Source organism: Ceratotherium simum, chromosome 15 (assembly GCF_057802395.1).
Source record: "Ceratotherium simum simum isolate JZ-2026a chromosome 15, ASM5780239v1, whole genome shotgun sequence".
NCBI classification, from domain to species: Eukaryota; Metazoa; Chordata; class Mammalia; order Perissodactyla; family Rhinocerotidae; genus Ceratotherium; species Ceratotherium simum.
In genome coordinates, this window is record NC_141914.1 from 26,977,128 (window position 1) to 26,995,590 (window position 18,463).

An 18,463-nucleotide genomic window follows, 5' to 3' on the forward strand; every position below is an offset into this window, starting at 1 on the left:
TCTACCCTTAGCTCCAACATGGTACATACCCCATTCCCTCTCCACATTGTCAAAAGTAGCTTTCTAGTAAGTAGCTAAAAAGTAGCAGGTTTGATCAAATCATTTCTTGATTTGCATATCCTTGATTTGGTCCAAAATGTTTTCTGAATACAACCCAAACTTCTTAGAATGGCACTTCATGATCTGGTCTGCCTGCTCACCCACACTATTCCGTTCTCCACCTCTTCCCAGCTCTGATTACTACGTGGAACCAGCAGTTCCCAAACCAGCATGCTTCCTTCCTCCTGTCTGTGTTGCTGTCTCCATCTCCTCTTCCCTTCCTCTGGCTACCTCATACTCATCCTTGAAAACTCTGCTCTGACATCAATCCTCCAGGAAACCTGCCCCAAAGCCTTTCCTTCCCGCTTTTCCTTTGTGATCCCAAAACAACATGTGCTCTTCAGAGTTTGTAAGCTCTTCGTTAAAATGCTTGAGGTCCCCAACCACCACCAACAGGTGTTAAATCAGGGCAGCCCGAAGTGGGGTTAGCCGCACGTGGATTCAGACCAGCGTTGTTTCCTAGTCTCGATTTCTGACCGAGTCCAGTCCCAAGCGTGAAGTGTGACAGGAGTGTGTAAGGGTCCACACCGGTACGGACTCCCAACACTAGCGCTGGCGGGCGTTTCACACCCCGGTTCCCACCCGGGAGCACGCCGGCCAGCACACCCACAGGATCTGCAATCCGTCTCGAGCGCGGCCTCAGATTGGGTAGGGCGGTGCATGCCGGGAGCGGCCGGGTCTTCGAAGTGCTTGCTGGGAGTTGAAGTTCTTGGAGCCGGAAGTGGGGGTGGCAGGGATAGAAACCGCGGGTGAGGCAGCAGTCCCCGCCGCTGCTGTCAGCCCGGGCGGGGTACATCACCCTGAGCCGCCCCGCTTTGGGTGCCTCCTCCGTTCCCGGGGGGGAGGTCCAGGAGTTCTGAGGGGCGAAGCGGCAGGGACACCTCTCTTCAGAGAGGAGGCGACGTCGCAGCCCCGGATGCGGCCAGAGGGCGCGGGAATGGAGCTCGGCGGCTGCGAGGAGCGCCTGCCGGAGGAGAGCAGGTGGGCTGGAAAGAGGCCGAGGAGTTGGTGGCAGCTGGATGCGCCGAAGCACCGGGAGGCTTGGGAGGCTCGGAGAGCACGGGGAGAAGTGCCGGGCGCGACAGACAGGAGGGCGACTGCTGTGGGCGACTTGTTTGGGAAGAAATTCTGAGAAGAGGGACCGGCAGGGCGTGGATAGGACGGACGAGGGGACGGGTTTGGTGAGGGAGGGTGGATAGGATATGTGGAGGGCAGGGGAAGCAGAAGTGAGTGAAGCTCAGATCCAAGACAGCTGGAGAGGAGGTGGGTGTTGGGAGGTGCTGTAGTGAGATTTTATAGGCCAGAGTCTATAGATAGGAGTAGGGCACAAGGTTGATGCCCTGAGTGAAACTTGCGGTGACAGCACTCGGGCCAATATTGAGAAGGTTGATGTCGTAAGAATTTTTGGGGGCAAAGGTTAGGCATTATGGGTGGCCTAGAAGGAAACTTAGGCAGGCATGAGTGTGAAGCAGAAGGCGACAGGGAGAGCCTGTGTATGAAAGTGGACGATTGTAATGGCAGTGGTGTGGGGGAGGGGGCTTGCTAATGAGACTAGAATTTGTGTGCCTTTTGTTAATGCTGGATCCCTGTCAGAGAGTGGCAGGACCTCTCTGTCATTTCCGTTTCATCCTCGAACCCTTCACTCCTTCCCCACAATGCAACTAAGCAATTTCACATTTATGTATATGGAACTATTGTCATCGATTTCATACCTTCTAGAAATTCCAAGACTTAAGATTTTAAAAACTACTTTGACTAAATGATGACTTGGACTCTGTAGAGGTGTTTCCCATATTTAGGGTTTGCTTAATTAATAACTCTGGTCTTAACTTCTGAAGAATCTAGAATGGTGACAGGATAGAGCAGAAATGTGGCTTAAGGGCGTGTTGCTTGACTTAAAAACATTGAGATACAGTGATGTTCTCAGAAGCAGCTGGGGTCCAGAGACTGGAGGTAGAATATTTACGTCTAAGAAAATATCAACAGGGAAAAATTAATGAGATGTGCCTGGTTGAAGACCTAGCTTTTTGTGAGGGTGACTGACTCCTCTTTTATGTACACAGCCTGTGGCCTGCTGTACAAAACCTAGACTGACAAAACTTTGGGTTCCTGCCTGAGATCTATGAATGATGTGTTCAGTGAAACTGAACATCTTACTTCCCTTTTCTGTGTTTCAGTTTCTGCTTGTATATATTTGGCTATTCATTCTTCCTCCAGATGTCTGTGAAATGCTTCATGTAAAAAGTCCCATATAAATTCTAAATATGTTTTAGGATTATTTTTACTTTCCTCTACCAGTTCATATGGGAGAGGCCACACTGGAAATTCAAGTTCAAATTTCCTCCCCATCTAGCTGGATATCTAGCTGGACATCCAGCTGGGTTAGTTATTTATTTAATGTTTTAACAAACACTTATTTACCACATGCCAGGCACTGTTTAAGAGCCTTACAAGTATTAATTTATTTAATCCTCGTAACAACTGTGTGAGATAGGTACTATTATTATCACCACTTAACAGATGAGAAAGCTGAGACATGGACAAGATAAATAACTTGCCAAGGTCCTACAGCGAATCCTGGTGGAACTGGGATTCAAACCCAGGCAATCTGGCTCCAGAGTCTGCACTTTTTTTTTTTTTTTTAAAGATTTTATTTATTTATTTTTTCCCCCCAAAGCCCCAGTAGATAGTTGTATGTCATAGCTGCACATCCTTCCAGTTGCTGTACGTGGGACGCGGCCCCAGCATGGCCGGAGAAGCGGTGCGCACCCGGGATCCGAACCCGGGCTGCCAGCAGCAGAGTGCGTGCACTTAACTGCTAAGCCACGGGGCCGGCCCATGCACTTTTAATACTTATACTATGCTGCCTCTGACTATGCTGATATACTGGGATGAAGAAATGTATAAGATAGTGAATTTTATAACATTCTTTGGCTGTTATTCAGGCCAGTAGGACAGCTCCTTTGCAGGTATCTTTTTCTATTATTCTTTTCCATGGAACTCTATTCAAAACTTAATTTCAGCAGTGGGATTATCCCCACAAAGTCACTCGTATTGTTGCTATAGCCTGCTCTCTATTCGTGTCTGTTTAACTCAGAATGTGGTGTTTAATGAGGTTTCATAGCATTGATGGCCTCCTTACCTCCAAATAGGCAACTGTATATACATGTCTTGTGCCTGAGAATTGAGGCATTGTGTCTGGGTCACTGCAAACCTAACCTTTCTATCGCCAATAAAACACCCAATTCAGGGGCCAGCCCCGTGGCCTAGTGGTTAAGTTCAGTGTGCTCTGCTTCGGTGGCCCAGGTTCATGGGTTTGGATCCTGGGTGCAGACCTGCACCACTCGTCAGCCAAAATAGAGGAAGATTGGCACAGATGTTAGCTCAGGGTGAATCTTCCTCAGCAAAAAAAAAAAAAAAAAGCAAACAAAAAAACACCCAATTCAGAAAAAGGCTTCTTGATGAGATGGCATCATTTTTATATATGAAGGATAAAACTTTTCAATATATGTTCTGAAAGCAGTTGATGTAGTGAAATGTGCATAAACTTTATAACCAGATGGACCTACATTTGAATCCTAGCTCTACTGCTTAACTTGGCTCGTCTTCTCTGAGTGGGAAGAATAATGCCTTGCTGACTGGTAAATTGTGAGGATTCAATAAGATAATGTGTGTGAAGCTCCTCGCAGTGCCTGGTATGTACTAAGTGCAAAAAATGTCTACTTCCATCCCCTCCCCAGTTTTCTTGAAATAAGGTGAGTGTGTGCTTTTCAGTTGCTGTTTTCAATGGTATAGCTTGTTCTTCCTCCTTCCATGGCTCCTCTATCTGAGGTCAGCACTCTGGGGACTGGGGTATTGGCCTAGCTTTTAACTTCATTCTTGGAGTGTAGCTATGTCATAGGTTCCCCTATTGTTTTCCATCTAACTAGTTATCACTCTAGCAAAATGCTGTAGTGCTTAGGGGTGATACTTCACTTTCCCTAGGGTTTCCTAAATGCCAGCTGTTTGGAGGTTGTCTGGAAAGGAATGGTTCTTCTAGCACTGCTCTGTCACCCTAGATGGCTATGCAGTCTACTTCTGAGCTTGGAACCCAGCTACATGCACAGTTTTCCTGGTGCAGTGATCCAAATAGAGTCAAAATTCAAGTATTAAGACACATTTTAGGGCCAGCCCCGTGGCTTAGCGGTTAAGTGCGTGCGCTCCGCTACTGGCGGCCCGGGTTCGGATCCTGAGTGCGCACCGACGCACCGCTTCTCCGGCCATGCTGAGGCCACGTCCCACGTACAGCAACTAGAAGGATGTGCAACTATGACATACAACTATCTACTGGGGCTTTGGGGGAAAAAAAGGAGGAGGATTGGCAATAGATGTTAGCTCAGAGCCGGTCTTCCTCAGCAAAAAGAGGAGGATTAGCATGGATGTTAGCTCAGGGCTGATCTTCCTCACAAAAAAAAAAAAAAAGACATTTTAGTGTCCCCAGACTGAGCTCATTCCATTGACCAAAACCTTTTCCTCCTCCGTTCTCTCAGTTAATAGTGTTTTCCTCTCAGTCAACAAGCTGGAAGCTTCAGAGTGAAATTTGGTACTTCCCTCTTCATTTCCCATCCAAGCTGTCACCAGAACCCATGAATTCTGTTCCTGATTTTTCTCTTGAAGCTTTATTTTTTTCCTCCATTTCCAAATATATTGGCTTCTACTACTTAAAAAATACAAAGAATAGTATTGCTTCAGGCGTGGTCAAATATGGATGCTCAAACAAGAATTTGTCCCTATCTATGGGTTCTTCTTCCCGATATGTTGGCTTCATTCTCAGGCAGACTTTTCCACAGGATAACTGTTAGTGACTTCAAGTTTAGCAATTCCAACTAAAAAAACGAAAACAAAAACAAAAATAATGCAATCCCAGTAGGTACAGCAAAAGCAAAAATTCTGGGGCTGACTCTTTTTTGGACTGACTTTTATGTTCCTGATCTTGTAATCAGGGTATGGAATACGCTGCTCAGTCAGGCCTAAGTTATGTGCCCGACGCTGGATCCTGGTGTAGAATCCTTTCTTGGCACGTCATGGACCAGAGTAAGTGGCAGAGGGGTGATCACCCTGTGGAAAATCAGGGTTCTGTTATCAAAAGAAAGGGACATGAATTCTGGGCACATGTAAACAATATATTCACTGAAGACCCTTATTATCTCTTATCGTGGATTATCTCAGTAGCCTCCTAACTGATCACCCAATCTGAACTCAGTCCCCCAATTGCAGATAGCCTCCACCCTGCCACCAGCTTAATTTTTCAGAAAAAGTTGCTATCGTATTTTGCGCAGAAATGTTCAGTGATTTCTCACTGGAAATAGAAAAAGAGTCAAAATTCCTTGCCTGGCATTTAATCTGTACTTTAGTCCCTATGAAGTTCCCAGTTACAAAACCATGGCATTCACTCACTCTCACATCTCTTTCCTCACTATTCTCATTCCTGCTCCTCTACATTTCCTGCAATACCTCCTCCTTTGCCTGGAGAGCTCTTAGTCATCCTTTAAATGATGCTTCTTTAGAAGGCATCCCTGATCTGTCCTTTTCCATCTTTCTGTTAATAGCACTTCTCACTTCATAGCATGGTTATGTAAGTGCCCATTTTCCCCCATTGCATTCTGAATACCCTGAGAGATGGGGACTTTTCCTCTTTAATCACCGTAAGCCCAGTGCCTGAAATGTAATTGGTGTTAAATGAATATTTGTTCAAGGAGTGAAAGCATTAACATACCTCTTAGAGTTGAGCAGGTGCCAGTGCTACTGTTACCTTTGGAAGGGCCTCTTCTCCCTTTCTCTCTATTCATTTTCACTTTTTTACATTTATCTTCATTTTCTATTTTCTTCCCTTTTCTCTTTTTCCTTTGACCATGCTAGGGGTTGACAGTTTGTATAGAACTAGTAGCAAAGCAGGAAGATCCCATGATTTTTGAGCAATCTATATACTGCTAGTCCATTTATTAGTACCAAAAAAACCCCCACAGAAACATACTCTTGAAGCTTTGGGGAAAAATGCTGTAGTTAGAATTCAGGAGGGGGAGGCGTATCCAGGAGGGGGAGGCGTATCAGCTGCCAGCAGGGACCCTAAGCTGAAGCTTTTCTCAGTGTTTACCCTCCCTACAGCTGTTTCTGCTTTTTATAGCTGCTTTATCACTTCTTCTAAATGAAGTGAATTTCACTAAATGAAATTTTTTATGTGTGTTTTGTTTTGGAATCTTTCCTCCATAAGTTTCACCAACCTACCTGGGTGGTTGTAGACCAGCTCTGTCCAACATGATAGCCGCTAGCTACATGAGGTTATTTAAGCTTAAATTCATTAAAATTAAAATAAAATTTAAAATTTTAGTTCTTTAGTCATACTACCCAGATTTCAAGTGCTTAATGGCCATAGTGGCTAGTCCCTGCCACGTTGGCAGCACAGATATAGAAAATTTCGAGCATCACAGAAAGTTCAATTGAACAATGCTGATATAGACTCAAATCTGAATTTTTCAGGAAACAACTACAGCATGCTTACATGTTTTTAGTTCTTCTGGATCAGGCTCACTTGAAATTTAACCCACACTTGATTGAGAGGAGAGAAGATTATTAAAGGAAGTCATAAATCATGGTAACTAAATAGGGACTTGGCAAACCATCTCTCAAAGTTTGTGGGGCCATGGCCTCTGCCAATTAAATTCACAGGAATCCTGCTGGATTATAGGACTAAAGAGATGATTGATTTTTGACTAGAAAATAGTCAGCAGAATCCCATAATTTCTGAAGGGTTCTAAGACAGTCTCCTTATGAGCTCTCTCATTTGGATGCTTTTGAGAAGAAAGCAGTAAGAGCTATAATGCCATTCCCCTCCAACCCCCTTCAAGACCATGACTTTATTTTTGCCTCCTCAAGAGTCCTTTGAAAGTTTTAAATTTTCCAAGGGACGTTTTGTTTTTGTTTTTGTTTTTCTATTTCTCCTACTTTTGTTATTTGCTCACTGCGTTATTGCTTTCTGGTCAGAGAATATGTTTGCCTACTACTTCTGCTTTGGAAGATTTATTGACTTTTTTTGTGTGTGTGCCTTAGTACAAGGCTAGTTTTTGTGAATGTTCTATGGGTGCTTAAAAAAAGTGTTCTTCAGAATGTAGCTTTCTAGATGTAATAGAACAGCCTTATTAATTATATATTATTCAGCTCTTCTAGTCACTTTTTTACTTTGGGTTTTCATGATCTGAAAGTTAATCTCTCATTACCATTGTTTTTTCCTTTCTATTTTTCTTTTTGTTTTGTGTTTTCTGCAGTTTTTGTTTCCTGTGTGTGTTTTTATATATTTTGAGGCCATGTTATTAGATACATAAAAATTGATGCAAGCTATATGTTCATTATGCCCTCTTTGTCTTTTTTAATGTCTTGCCTCGAATACAACCTGAATATTAATATCATATTTCCTCCTACCTTTTTGTTTGATTGGCTGTTTTGTTTTAAATAATTAAGTTTATTCCATGGACATTTATTTTTATCTCATATCTGTTTGGTCTTAATTCTGTCATCTTTTAAAAATGATTTTTTTTTTTTTTTTTTTTTGCTGAGGAAGATTCGCCCTGAGTTAACATCCGTCACCAACCTTTGTCTTTTTTTTTTGTTTTTGCTTGAGGAAGATTAGCCCTGAGCTAACATCTGTGCCAGTCTTCCTCTATTTTGTATGTGGGTCACTGCCACAGCATGGCTGAAGAGTGGTGTAGGTCCGTGCCTGGGATCTGAACCCATGAACCCGGGCTGCTGAAGCAGAGTGCACCAAACTTAACCACTAGGCCATGGAGTCGGCCCCTAACAATGATTTTTACAATGTTCTCTTGCTTTTTCCTTCCCTCAGCAATTTTTGAGATAGTCTAGTTTTAGTTCTAATGATGGTTATTAGCTGTTACTTTAAAATAGTGTCCTCAAAACTGAGGTGACTAAAGCACTGTCTTTTCTCCTGTGCTCCTTTGCTATTGAAGTGATGGTGTGTGTTTCCTTTACCTTGTTTGTAAAGCACTCTGCTATCCAGACAACATAAGGTGTGACTGTAAGGTAATGAGATTGGCTTTCTTATATGACTCTTGAAATCAACCTTATTTTTTTGCAGTAAATCTTGTATGTTTCTTGCATTCTATCAGGTAAGCAATTTGAGTCTCTTTTATATGCAAGGGACATCCAATACTGAGGAAGTCTTTCCTAGCTTTCCTGCTTTAGTGAGAGCACCATGAACATAAAAAGGGCCTTGGAATCTGTGCTCACTAAGAGGAGATTTTGATCCTAGTTTAAATGCAGCTGAGATATTCTTTGGATGTGGAGCACTGTGACCAGTCTTAAATATGTTGCAGACTGTCCAATCTCAGATTGTTTTAGCAGAACTTTCTCTGAAGCAGAAAGGGTAAAAAGGCTTTATTCTAGGTGCCCCTTCTGATTTAGTTGGATTCATTAGATTTATGCAGTGGAAATTCAAAGGGAGAAAAGGACAGAGAAAAGGGAAGAAATATTATTATCTGCTCTATGATGGTGCTTTCTGTAGGTTATCAATTAATTCCACTCTATGAAGCAGTTGTTATCTCCATTTTACAAAGAGGGAACTAAGCTTAAAGAGTTTAAATGGCTTGCCCAAGGATGCACAGCTAGTTTGTGGAGAGCTAGGATTCAAATTCAGGTTGGCCGAACTGTGAAGCTTTCCAGCTTTCTCTTTCCACTGCATGACATTTTCTCCCTGTTTCTTATTAAAATACAAAATAAATAGAAAAGACATGTTCCTTGTCCTTAAGGAAACAAACCATATACTGTTAAACAACACTGTTTGTTTGTTTTTTTTTAAGTATTATTAGGAAGAATGGTATATTGACGGCATATGTTATGGGGTTTCTAACAAAGGAGTTACAGCAGGTCAGATTATTTAAAATTTGGGAGAAGGTTGAGCTAGAGTGGAACCTGAATACCTGAATGGGACAAGAAGAGCAGCATTCCAAGTAGAAACGTCTGCGTGAATAAAGTCATGGAAGTAGGTGTGAGTTTGGCATGTGTGTAACTGAGCGTGGTAGACAGAGAGACTGTATTCAAATTGAAGAGTACTGAGTAGGAAAGTTGGTATTTACATTCAGGCCATATAATGGAGAACTTTTGAACTTCATACTAAGGAGTTTGTACATCATCAGTGGTTAGGTTTCTGACATAAGGGATTTTCCTTCCTTTTGTTAAGTCTACTCATTGTGGAAATTCAATAAATTTGATATTATTCATCTATTAAAGGGATGGGACTGGCCAATGGTTAGGTTCTCCTAGGTGCCCCAGAGCTGAGAGACTGTATAATAGAGTCAAGTATGTTTTTTCTATGAGCACGTTTTTCTCTAAGCATAAATATTAACTACCTAGTCTACGAGGTAACACTGTATAATTAAAAACAGAAAATATGGAGCCAGATAAGAAGAAAATTAAATGTGGTCATTTCTTGCTACCTCAGTGTTACCAATGATTATTTCACTTAATTATGTTTTTCTCTACTTCAAGAAGGAACCCATTACTTCTTTCCAGAAAGTGCTTTCTGGCATTGAAAGTCCCAGATGCTTGTCTGACCACAGTCTTTCAGCATAAGATGTGCTTGACACTTAGGTATTTAAAAAATCCTTTATAGTACTTTCCAGTTTCTTGTTTGCTAACTTTGATCAGGTTATTGACCTTTCATTAATTGCTAGCCTCAAGGAAGACCTTAACAGTTCCTCTCTTCTCTGCATTCCCTTTATATAACCAAAGGTAGCCACTATTAACATATCATTATTTCTCTCAGTATTTTTATGCTGAGATCATAAATACAATTTTACATTCTGCTTTTTATGCTTTAACATACTGTCATTAACTTGAGAAACTTTCCCTAATCAAAAGTTTTAATGGTTTCATGATGTTCCATCATATGGATATCACACATCTCTGCTCACATTTCAAGGATCAGATCATTACCTGACTTGGGACAACCTGACCTTCAACTCTGAACTCAGGCAGATACCATAATCCATTGTAGATAAACAGCACACTGTGGAGAGAATATGCCAGTAGGTTGAAGCTGTTTTCTTCTACCACTAAAAAGAGCATGGGGGATCAAAGATATGCTGACACATATTTCTTGCCTTGAATCTCACTTTATAATTGCATAGTACTTATTTATTTACTATTTATCATGTATTTCACTTATTTTTAGTGTTATATCGTATAACACCTTTTAAAAAAATAAAATTTGCTTGTAACTTTTCTGTTGTAACTTTGAGTGTCACTTCTAATTGTGATTTGGCAAGCTTAACACTGAGTTGGCATTTAGGAAAACTGTTTTTCCTCAGATATCCTTATTTGAGTTGCTTAAATAATTCCAGTTCTTCTTTAAAGGAGGAATGTAGTCAAAATCCTCCAAAAGAAAATAGGTAGGACTTCATTCTGAGATTGGCTTAACTGTTTGTTGATGAAAACAATTCTGGTGGAGATGGATTATGCTGTCCCTTTCCACTCAGGCCTGCTTCTTCCTTGGCATAGGGTGAGATGCTTAGAAAAACTTGCTTTTAATTTATGGTGATTGAAGGAGAGCACTCTGTGTACTTGCAGAAGTGGTTCTGCAAAGGGCTGCTTTGAGTCTAATATACTTCAAAGGCCATGCCTTTGCCCAGATGAAGGTTACATGCGAATTCAGGGTGATACCATTCAAATAATTATTACCAAACAGATTTAACCTAGGAAAGACTGACCTTACTTGCTGAAAATGTGGTTAAAGAATGGGAGGGGTATTTGATTTCTCCTGGTGATCTGTTTACTTACATCTAAGATTCAACTATGAATGGATTAATCCAACCACTGTATGGGCTTCATTTGAACTTAGTATTTCAACTCTCTGAAAATGATAACTATATCGTTAGAGTAAAGGATCCTAAAAAGGTAAAAACACTAAATAGACTAGCTATGTAAATCAAAATTTTTTAAAAGTTTACTTTTGTTCTACATGAGCATATACCAAAAATAGGTGGTTAGGTGTATCTTAGAATAAGAGCCGCATTGTATTGTAGCTTTGGTATCTCAGGGGCACTATATTGTGGGGAAGGAAAGTTCTTTAGCTTTGTCCAGAAGAAGTTATAGTAGATTTGAATGCTCAGTGTTTCTAGGATTTCAATGCTCTTTGTATAATTTTGGAATCAAAGCCCTAGGATGATAGGGTACTTGGTATCTGCTTTTAGCATTTATCATGATGTTCTTTGGCAGGTAAGCTTGTAAGATCAATACAGAATGAATCAGAATACAGATAAGCAGAATCACTTGAGGAAGCAGATTGACTCTCAGGCCTGCAAGACTTGATTGTAACCTGCTGGAATGTAAAAACTGTCCAGAACAGGCCAGATTGGCTCCAAGGAAGCTGGAGATGGAGAATCACTGAAGCAAATGATGGCAGTCGGTTGGCCTCTGTGATGGTAGTTTCTCACAGTGTAACAATAAATGGCATTTTAATGACCACCTCAGTTCTGTGTACATCTTAGTTATCTTGAAATATCTCTCAGGACTGAAATAGAAATAGAACAGGGAAATGGTCAACAGGTACATGAAAAGGTACTCAGCATCGCTAATCATCAGTGAAATGCAAATCAAAACCACAATGAAATGTCGCCTCATACCTGTTAGAAGGGCTATCATCAAAAAGACAAGCTATAACAAGTGTTGGTGTGGAAGTAGAGAAAAGGGAACCCTTGTGCACTGTTGGTGGAAATGTAAATTGGTGCAGCCACTGTGGAAAACAGTATGGAGTTTCCTCAAAAAATTAAGAATGGAACTGTCATATAATTCAGCAATTCCACTTCTGGGTATATGTCTGAAGGAAATGAAATCACTATCTGGAAGAGATATCTGCACCCCTGTGTTCACTGCAGCATTATTTACAATAGGCGAGACATGGAAACGACCTAAGGGTCCATTAACAGATGAATGGATAAAGAAAATGTGAGATATATATCATGGAATATTATTCAGCCGTAAAAAAGAAGGAAATCCTACTACGTGTGACAACATGGATGGACCTTGAGGGTATTATGCTAAGTGAAATAAGACAGACAGAGAAGACAAATACTATATGATCTCACTTATATGTGGAGTCTAAAAAAAACAAACTCCGGGCCGGCACCGTGGCTTAGAGGTTAAGTGCGCGCACTCCGCTGCTGGCGGCCCGGGTTCGGATCCCGGCGCGCATCAACACACTGCTTCTCCGGCCACGCTGAGGCCGCGTCCCACATACAGCAACTAGAAGGATGTGCAACTATGACGTACAGCTATCTACTGGGGCTTTGGGGGGAAAAAATAAATAAATAAAATCTTTAAAAAAAACAAACTCGTAGAAACAGAGAACAGACTGGTGGTTGCCAGAGGTTGGAGGTGGGGGAAATGCGTGAAGGTGGTCAAAAGGTACAAACTTCCAGTAATCAGATAAATAAATTCTGGGGACGTAATGTACAGCATGATGACTATAGTTGACAATACTGTATTGTATATTTGAAAGTTGCTAAGAGAGTAGATCTAAAAGTTCTTATCACAAGAAAAAAAATTCGTAACTGTGTGAGGGTATGGATGTTAACTAAACTTGTGGTAATCATTTGACAATACATACATATATCAAATCATTATGTTGTATGCTTGAAACTAATATAATGTTATATGTCAGTTATATCTCAATAAAACTGGAAAAAAAAAGAAATAGAATAGAGAGTCTGGTGACTCAAATGTTGAATGACATAAGATTAAGAAAGCCTGGTGTCTCCCAGTTGGAGTAAATTCTTGGTCTCAAGGCCTTCAGAGCAGAACACCAGAGGGAGATCTATCTAGCTTTTCCCTTTTTAGATGACACTGCTATAACCAGACCTAGCTTTTATTCATTTTATTTTATTTGTCTGCCTTACTGTACTCATCCATTTTTTTTTTTTAAAGATTTTATTTATTTATTTATTTTTCCCCCAAAGCCCCAGTAGATAGTTGTATGTCGTAGTTGCACATCCTTCTAGTTGCTGTATGTGGGACGCGGCCTCAGCGTGGCCAGAGAAGCGGTGCGTCGGTGCACGCCTGGGATCCGAACCCGGGCCGCCAGCATCGGAGCGCGCGCACTTAACCGCTAAGCCACCGGGCCGGCCCTACTCATCCATTTTTAAAAATGGCTCAGAAAATGTACAAAAGAGGTTAGTTTTGACTACTGATAGAAAGGATTCTAATTCAGGACCCTCCCACCCCTATAGGTATTTAAATGATGTAGAATAGTTATGGTGAAAGTTCCCTGAAGAAATTATTACCATTCCCATGACTGTCCTTGAAAAGAGGAAAGAGTAGTATTCTAATAAGAAATGAAGAGTCAAGGTAAAGTGTGCGACATAACAATTGGGGCCCAAGAGGAGGAATTTGACCCCTCATCTCTTCATATTTTCCTTATCCAGTTTGATTCAGGGTATCCAACTCTTTTCATTCAATTGCTGTTGCTTTTGAGTCTTTGTTGGATTGGAAGCTGTGTTGAGAAAATGCTGGGGGGCCGGCCCCATGGCTCAGCGGTTAAGTGCGCACTCTGCTGCTGGCGGCCCGGGGTTCGGATCCCGGGCGCGTACCGACGCACCGCTTTTCCGGCCATGCTGAGGCCGCATCCCACATACAGCAACTAGAGGGATGTGCAGCTATGACATACAACTATCTACTGGGGCTTTGGGGGAAAAAAATAAATAAATAAAATTATAAAAACAAAAAAAAGAAAATGCTGGGGATTTCAGAGGAACCTTGAAGATCATCCAGGGCAGCAGTTTTCAAACTCGTCCACTAAAGTGCTTTATATGGTCCAGGAGAATAAACTAATAATTGACTGATTTCGGGGCATGTCCCAAAGTCACTCAGTGCAAACTTAAAACATTTTGGTCTCAATTTTAGCTTAAAAAATCATGAGGGGGCGGGGGGCCCCCAGCCCGGTGGCATAGGGGCTAAGTTCGAGTGCTCTGCTTTGGTGGCCCTGTGTTCGCAGTTTTGGATCCCGGGTGCGGACAGACACACCACTTGTCCAGCCATGCTGTGGTGGTGTCCCATATAAAGTAGAGGAAGATGGGCACAGGTATTAGCCCAGGGCCTATCTTCCTCAGCTAAAAGAGGAGGATTGGCAACGGATGTTAGCTCAGGTCTGATCTTCCTCACACACACACAAAAAAATCACGGCGGGGAAAATCATGGGCAATTTTTATTCTTATCCATAATATTTGCGTACAGGTATGTATACTTAGTGCTTAGAAATATAGTGAATAAAAAGTTGTTTTTTTTGACTTTTTTTTTTGGCAAGAGATTTTTGGTTTTGAGCAAATGTCCTCATCTCTTTATATATTGCCCATGTACTATCATTGTCCAGAAATGGATCTTGATGGATCACACTCCTAGAAACACAGGGTTATATGCTACTTATGTGAGAATTGAATGAGATAGTAGATGAAGATCACCTTACAAAGCATAATATGCCAAGTAAATGGGAGGTTTTTTTTTTTTTATCTTAGTGTTCTTTACAACTTCGGTCCTCTCAGAATTGGGTCTTATGCCCAAGTTAAAAATTAAAGGGGAGAGAATGTTAGGACGTGGGGCAGGAGACTTCTCGGCTTAGACTTTCTTTGACATGATCAGGATCAGGTACAACAAAGTTAACTAACCATTGGTATAACTGATGCCCTTGCAGGAGGGAGCACTGGCAGTTGCTGGGTAATTTGAAGACTACTGTGGAGGGTTTGGTGTCAGCCAACAGCCCCAACGTCTGGTCCAAGTATGGTGGCCTGGAACGGCTTTGCAGGGACATGCAGAGCATCCTCTATCATGGGCTCATCCATGACCAGGTATGTAGACCTCTTCTTTTTCGCCAGGTTGGCTGAATCACTTGTTGGAGAGAAACAGTTGCATTAAGTTGTTGGCAGCGAGAAGATGAAGGCTACTAGTCTGTGAGTCCTTGAGGTCAGGACTGTGATATAATGATGATGATGAGGAGGATAAGGACAATGATGAATCATTGGGGTTTTCCTCTTAGGAGCATCCTAGGATACATCTAAGAAGTATTTACAGAATATTGTCATTTTTAGAATATCCTATGAACATCATTTTGTAGACATCTGGTTGATACTTATGAATGTTAGTTTTAGTTATAGCTTAAATTTTTTTCAATATAAATTTTATTGATTTTGAGTTTCTTTTCCTTAATATCCTCAAACACTCTAATAAGTTTTGAGTATTGCAAATGAGTGGACTCTAATAATACTTAATGGTTTATGCTTTATCTTTGACAGTCACTCCATTTGCAGTGTTTTAAATAAGGTTTGGTTCTGGATAAAATTATCAGGTGAGTCATTGGATCTGGTTCTACGTTTTAAAAAACCAGACCTCACGAATAGGTGCATAATCATGTGTTCTGAAACACTAGTATTCTTCTCCTGTCAGGGCCTAGTATTCTTCTCTGGAACTCTTTCCCCTGAGCCAGGCTTGTGTTTCTTTTTTATCAGAATTTATTCTCAACTAGCAGTCACATTGGAAAAGATCTAATCAACTAATTGGTATTAAGGTATTCATAGCTGATAGGTTTTAATGTGCTACCCTCCCTTCTAAAAATATGTGTTTAGTACTTCTGAACAATATCTTTAAACTAGTGTTCCTGTTGGATATTTTCAGAATTCAGTGGAAAAGTTGGCTTAGGTTAATTTTCTTTATTCAGAGTAAGTTCTGAAACTGAGACCCTTTCTCTTAAAGAGTTTTAAAGATAGGGGGAAAAAATTTTATCCTTTAAAGATCTGAATTCTTCTTAATGGTCATCATTATTAAAACACCATTCTAGGAATTTAGAGGCATTGTGTAGTTGATTCACAAAAGTCTTTGGAATCAGGCAGAACCTGGATTGAAATCCAACTCATTGTTCAGGTCCTTGGGGAAAAAAAATGACATAGTAGTTATAATTAGGGACTTTTGAGTCAGACTGCTCATATTTTAATCTCGACTTCACTGCTATGTGGTATTGGGTAAGTTACATAACTCTTTGTGCCTCTGTTTCCTCATTTGTAAAAGGAGGGGATAATGCTGGTATCTACCTCCTAGGATTGTTGTGAGAATTAAATGAGAAATAATACATGAAAAGCTTTAGAAAACATAATAAATTGTCAGTTAGTCTTAACTATTAGGTAATATTACTTAACTTTTTTGAAGCTTGCTTTTCTCATATGTAAAAATGAGGATAATATTATTTCTATCATAATGTTTGCTGGAAAGATTAAGTGAAATAGCGTACAAATTTGCCTAGCGTAGTTTGTGGCACATAGGAAGTAATAAATGTTTTGTTCACTTTTTAAGTTTCAAGTTACATGTAGTCCTATGAAAAAAAATAATTATGAACATTGGAATTTACAAAACAAATAAGTTAATCTACTGCAATCTAGTTTTTGGCCCTACCACTGGTGATCTTGCTACTGAAGTTTAAGTAACATGACATTTCATGTTACGAAATCCACGAACATTTCTCCTTTGAACACTGTCTTATGTTCTTCACTGTTGACCATCATCATACCTTGACTCGTATGGCATTACTATCTTCTGATGTCATAGAGACCTTCTGCTACCTCTGTGACCACTCCTTCTTAGTTTCCTTCCCTGGAATCTCTTCCTCCTGGATTTCCTCCTAGTTTTTAATGGGGTTCTGTCCTACGTCTTTATCTCTTCTTACTTTGTGCATTTTCCCGAACCAGTCTCATCCACTTGCATTGTTTTAACTGTCACCTATACACTAATGACCTTTGGCTCAAACATCCCTGCTGAATTCTAGATCCACAAGACTAGCTGTCTGCTATACATTGTCATCTGGCGGTCCGTCCTACAGGCCAAGCACAACGTGACCCAAAACAATCTTATTTTCTCTCATGAGATTGCCCTCCTCCTGATGTTTTTAATACTAATTGTGGCACTGCCAGCTACTCAGTCTCCCAAGCCAGAGACTTGGGAATCATGCCAACATGTTTTACGAAAACTCCATGCAAATTTCCTAAGCTGATAACAAAAATAGCTATGAGATAGTGGCGCTGCCATTTAGTGGTTAAAGTACTCGTGTCTTGATAGCAAAAGAGTTCTTTTCTTGGCTCTATTACTAATTTTACATTGTCATCTAGAGTAATCACTTCACCATATTACAAGGCAGTTTTACCATCTGTGCTAGAGAAAATGTGTCATGATAAAATAGTAAAGTCAATGAAATTCTTAAATAAAAGATGCTTGGTAAATGCAAAACAATATTACCATACCTTGTTATAGTTATTAATAAGTGATAATATCCGTGAAGGCACCTGGTCATCAGAATGAAAAATATTAACGTATATGGTCACCTGCAAAACAGCAATAGTGTAATAAGTGAAAGCAGAGCAAACTAGGCAAATCTGTCACACACACATTTAGCAACTACAGGCTCTAGTGGGAAGAATCAGACACAAAAGATCCATACCAATTCACTGCTACTCTGTTCTGCCTTGTAAAGACCTAAAAATTAAAGTCTGTGTCAAGGACTTGTTTTTCCCCTTCATTTCCTCCCTAAAGATTAAGGCTTTCAAAGGCTTCTGGCTGCTGCGTCATCAGCAAGCTATTCTGGGTGTTGTGCCCTTGGAGAGGGGGAAGGGATACAATGATTCATGCTGGTCATATCACTTCTGGCTTTCATATGGATGTATGATGGAATGTGAAGTGTATTTTTTTAAGTCACTCAGGGCTTTAGGAAAGCTTTAACATCATGACCGTGTTCTTAGAGGAATCTCGTTTTTCCTTGACAGCCTGCATCTGGGCTACCTTTTAGTCCTTCCATGAGGCAAGGCATATTTGATAACCCCTTTTCTGTTGCTTAGAAATGTGGAGACGCTCAGTCTCTGAGACTTCTCAGCTAAATAGGAAAAATGAAAAGATCTCTTTCTCCACCACCAAGAGGAAACCTGTTTTTGGCAATATAGATGACCCAATTTAAAAAATAACAATAATAACAAAAAAGACCTCAGTGTACTTTTCTTTTCTGAATATGTGAGTAATATATTTTTATTTGTTGAAAATTTGGAAAATACCAAAAAGAATTTAGAAGGAAGTTAATATCACTTGTAATCTTAACACCAAGTAATAATAATAACTTTTTAACATTTTGGTAGATTTTCTTATTTTTTTTCCTATGCATTTATGTGCTTTTTAAAATATTAAGATTGTACTGTATATATCACTCTGTAACTTGCTTTATTTTTTTTTTTTAAAGATTTTATTTATTTATTTTTTCCCCCAAAGCCCCAGCAGATAGTTGTATGTCATAGCTGCACAT

General features: G+C 40.4%; 1 protein-coding gene across 4 annotated transcripts in view; it reads left to right on the forward strand.

The window, feature by feature from the left end:
- Positions 1-834: 834 nt before the first annotated feature.
- RUBCN (rubicon autophagy regulator) overlaps positions 835-18,463 on the forward strand; it is a 60,193-nt gene continuing 42,564 nt past the window's right edge. For 3 of the 4 annotated variants that reach the window (XM_014783044.2, XM_014783043.2, XM_004424518.3), the window contains exons 1-2: positions 874-1,080; positions 14,828-14,981. In XM_014783044.2, the coding sequence (XP_014638530.1) occupies positions 1,016-1,080; positions 14,828-14,981 (219 nt within the window). In that variant the 5' untranslated portion in view covers positions 874-1,015. Of the gene's footprint in view, positions 1,081-14,827; positions 14,982-18,463 lie in introns of all 4 variants that reach the window. The other variant, XM_014783042.2, reaches the window with a different exon arrangement.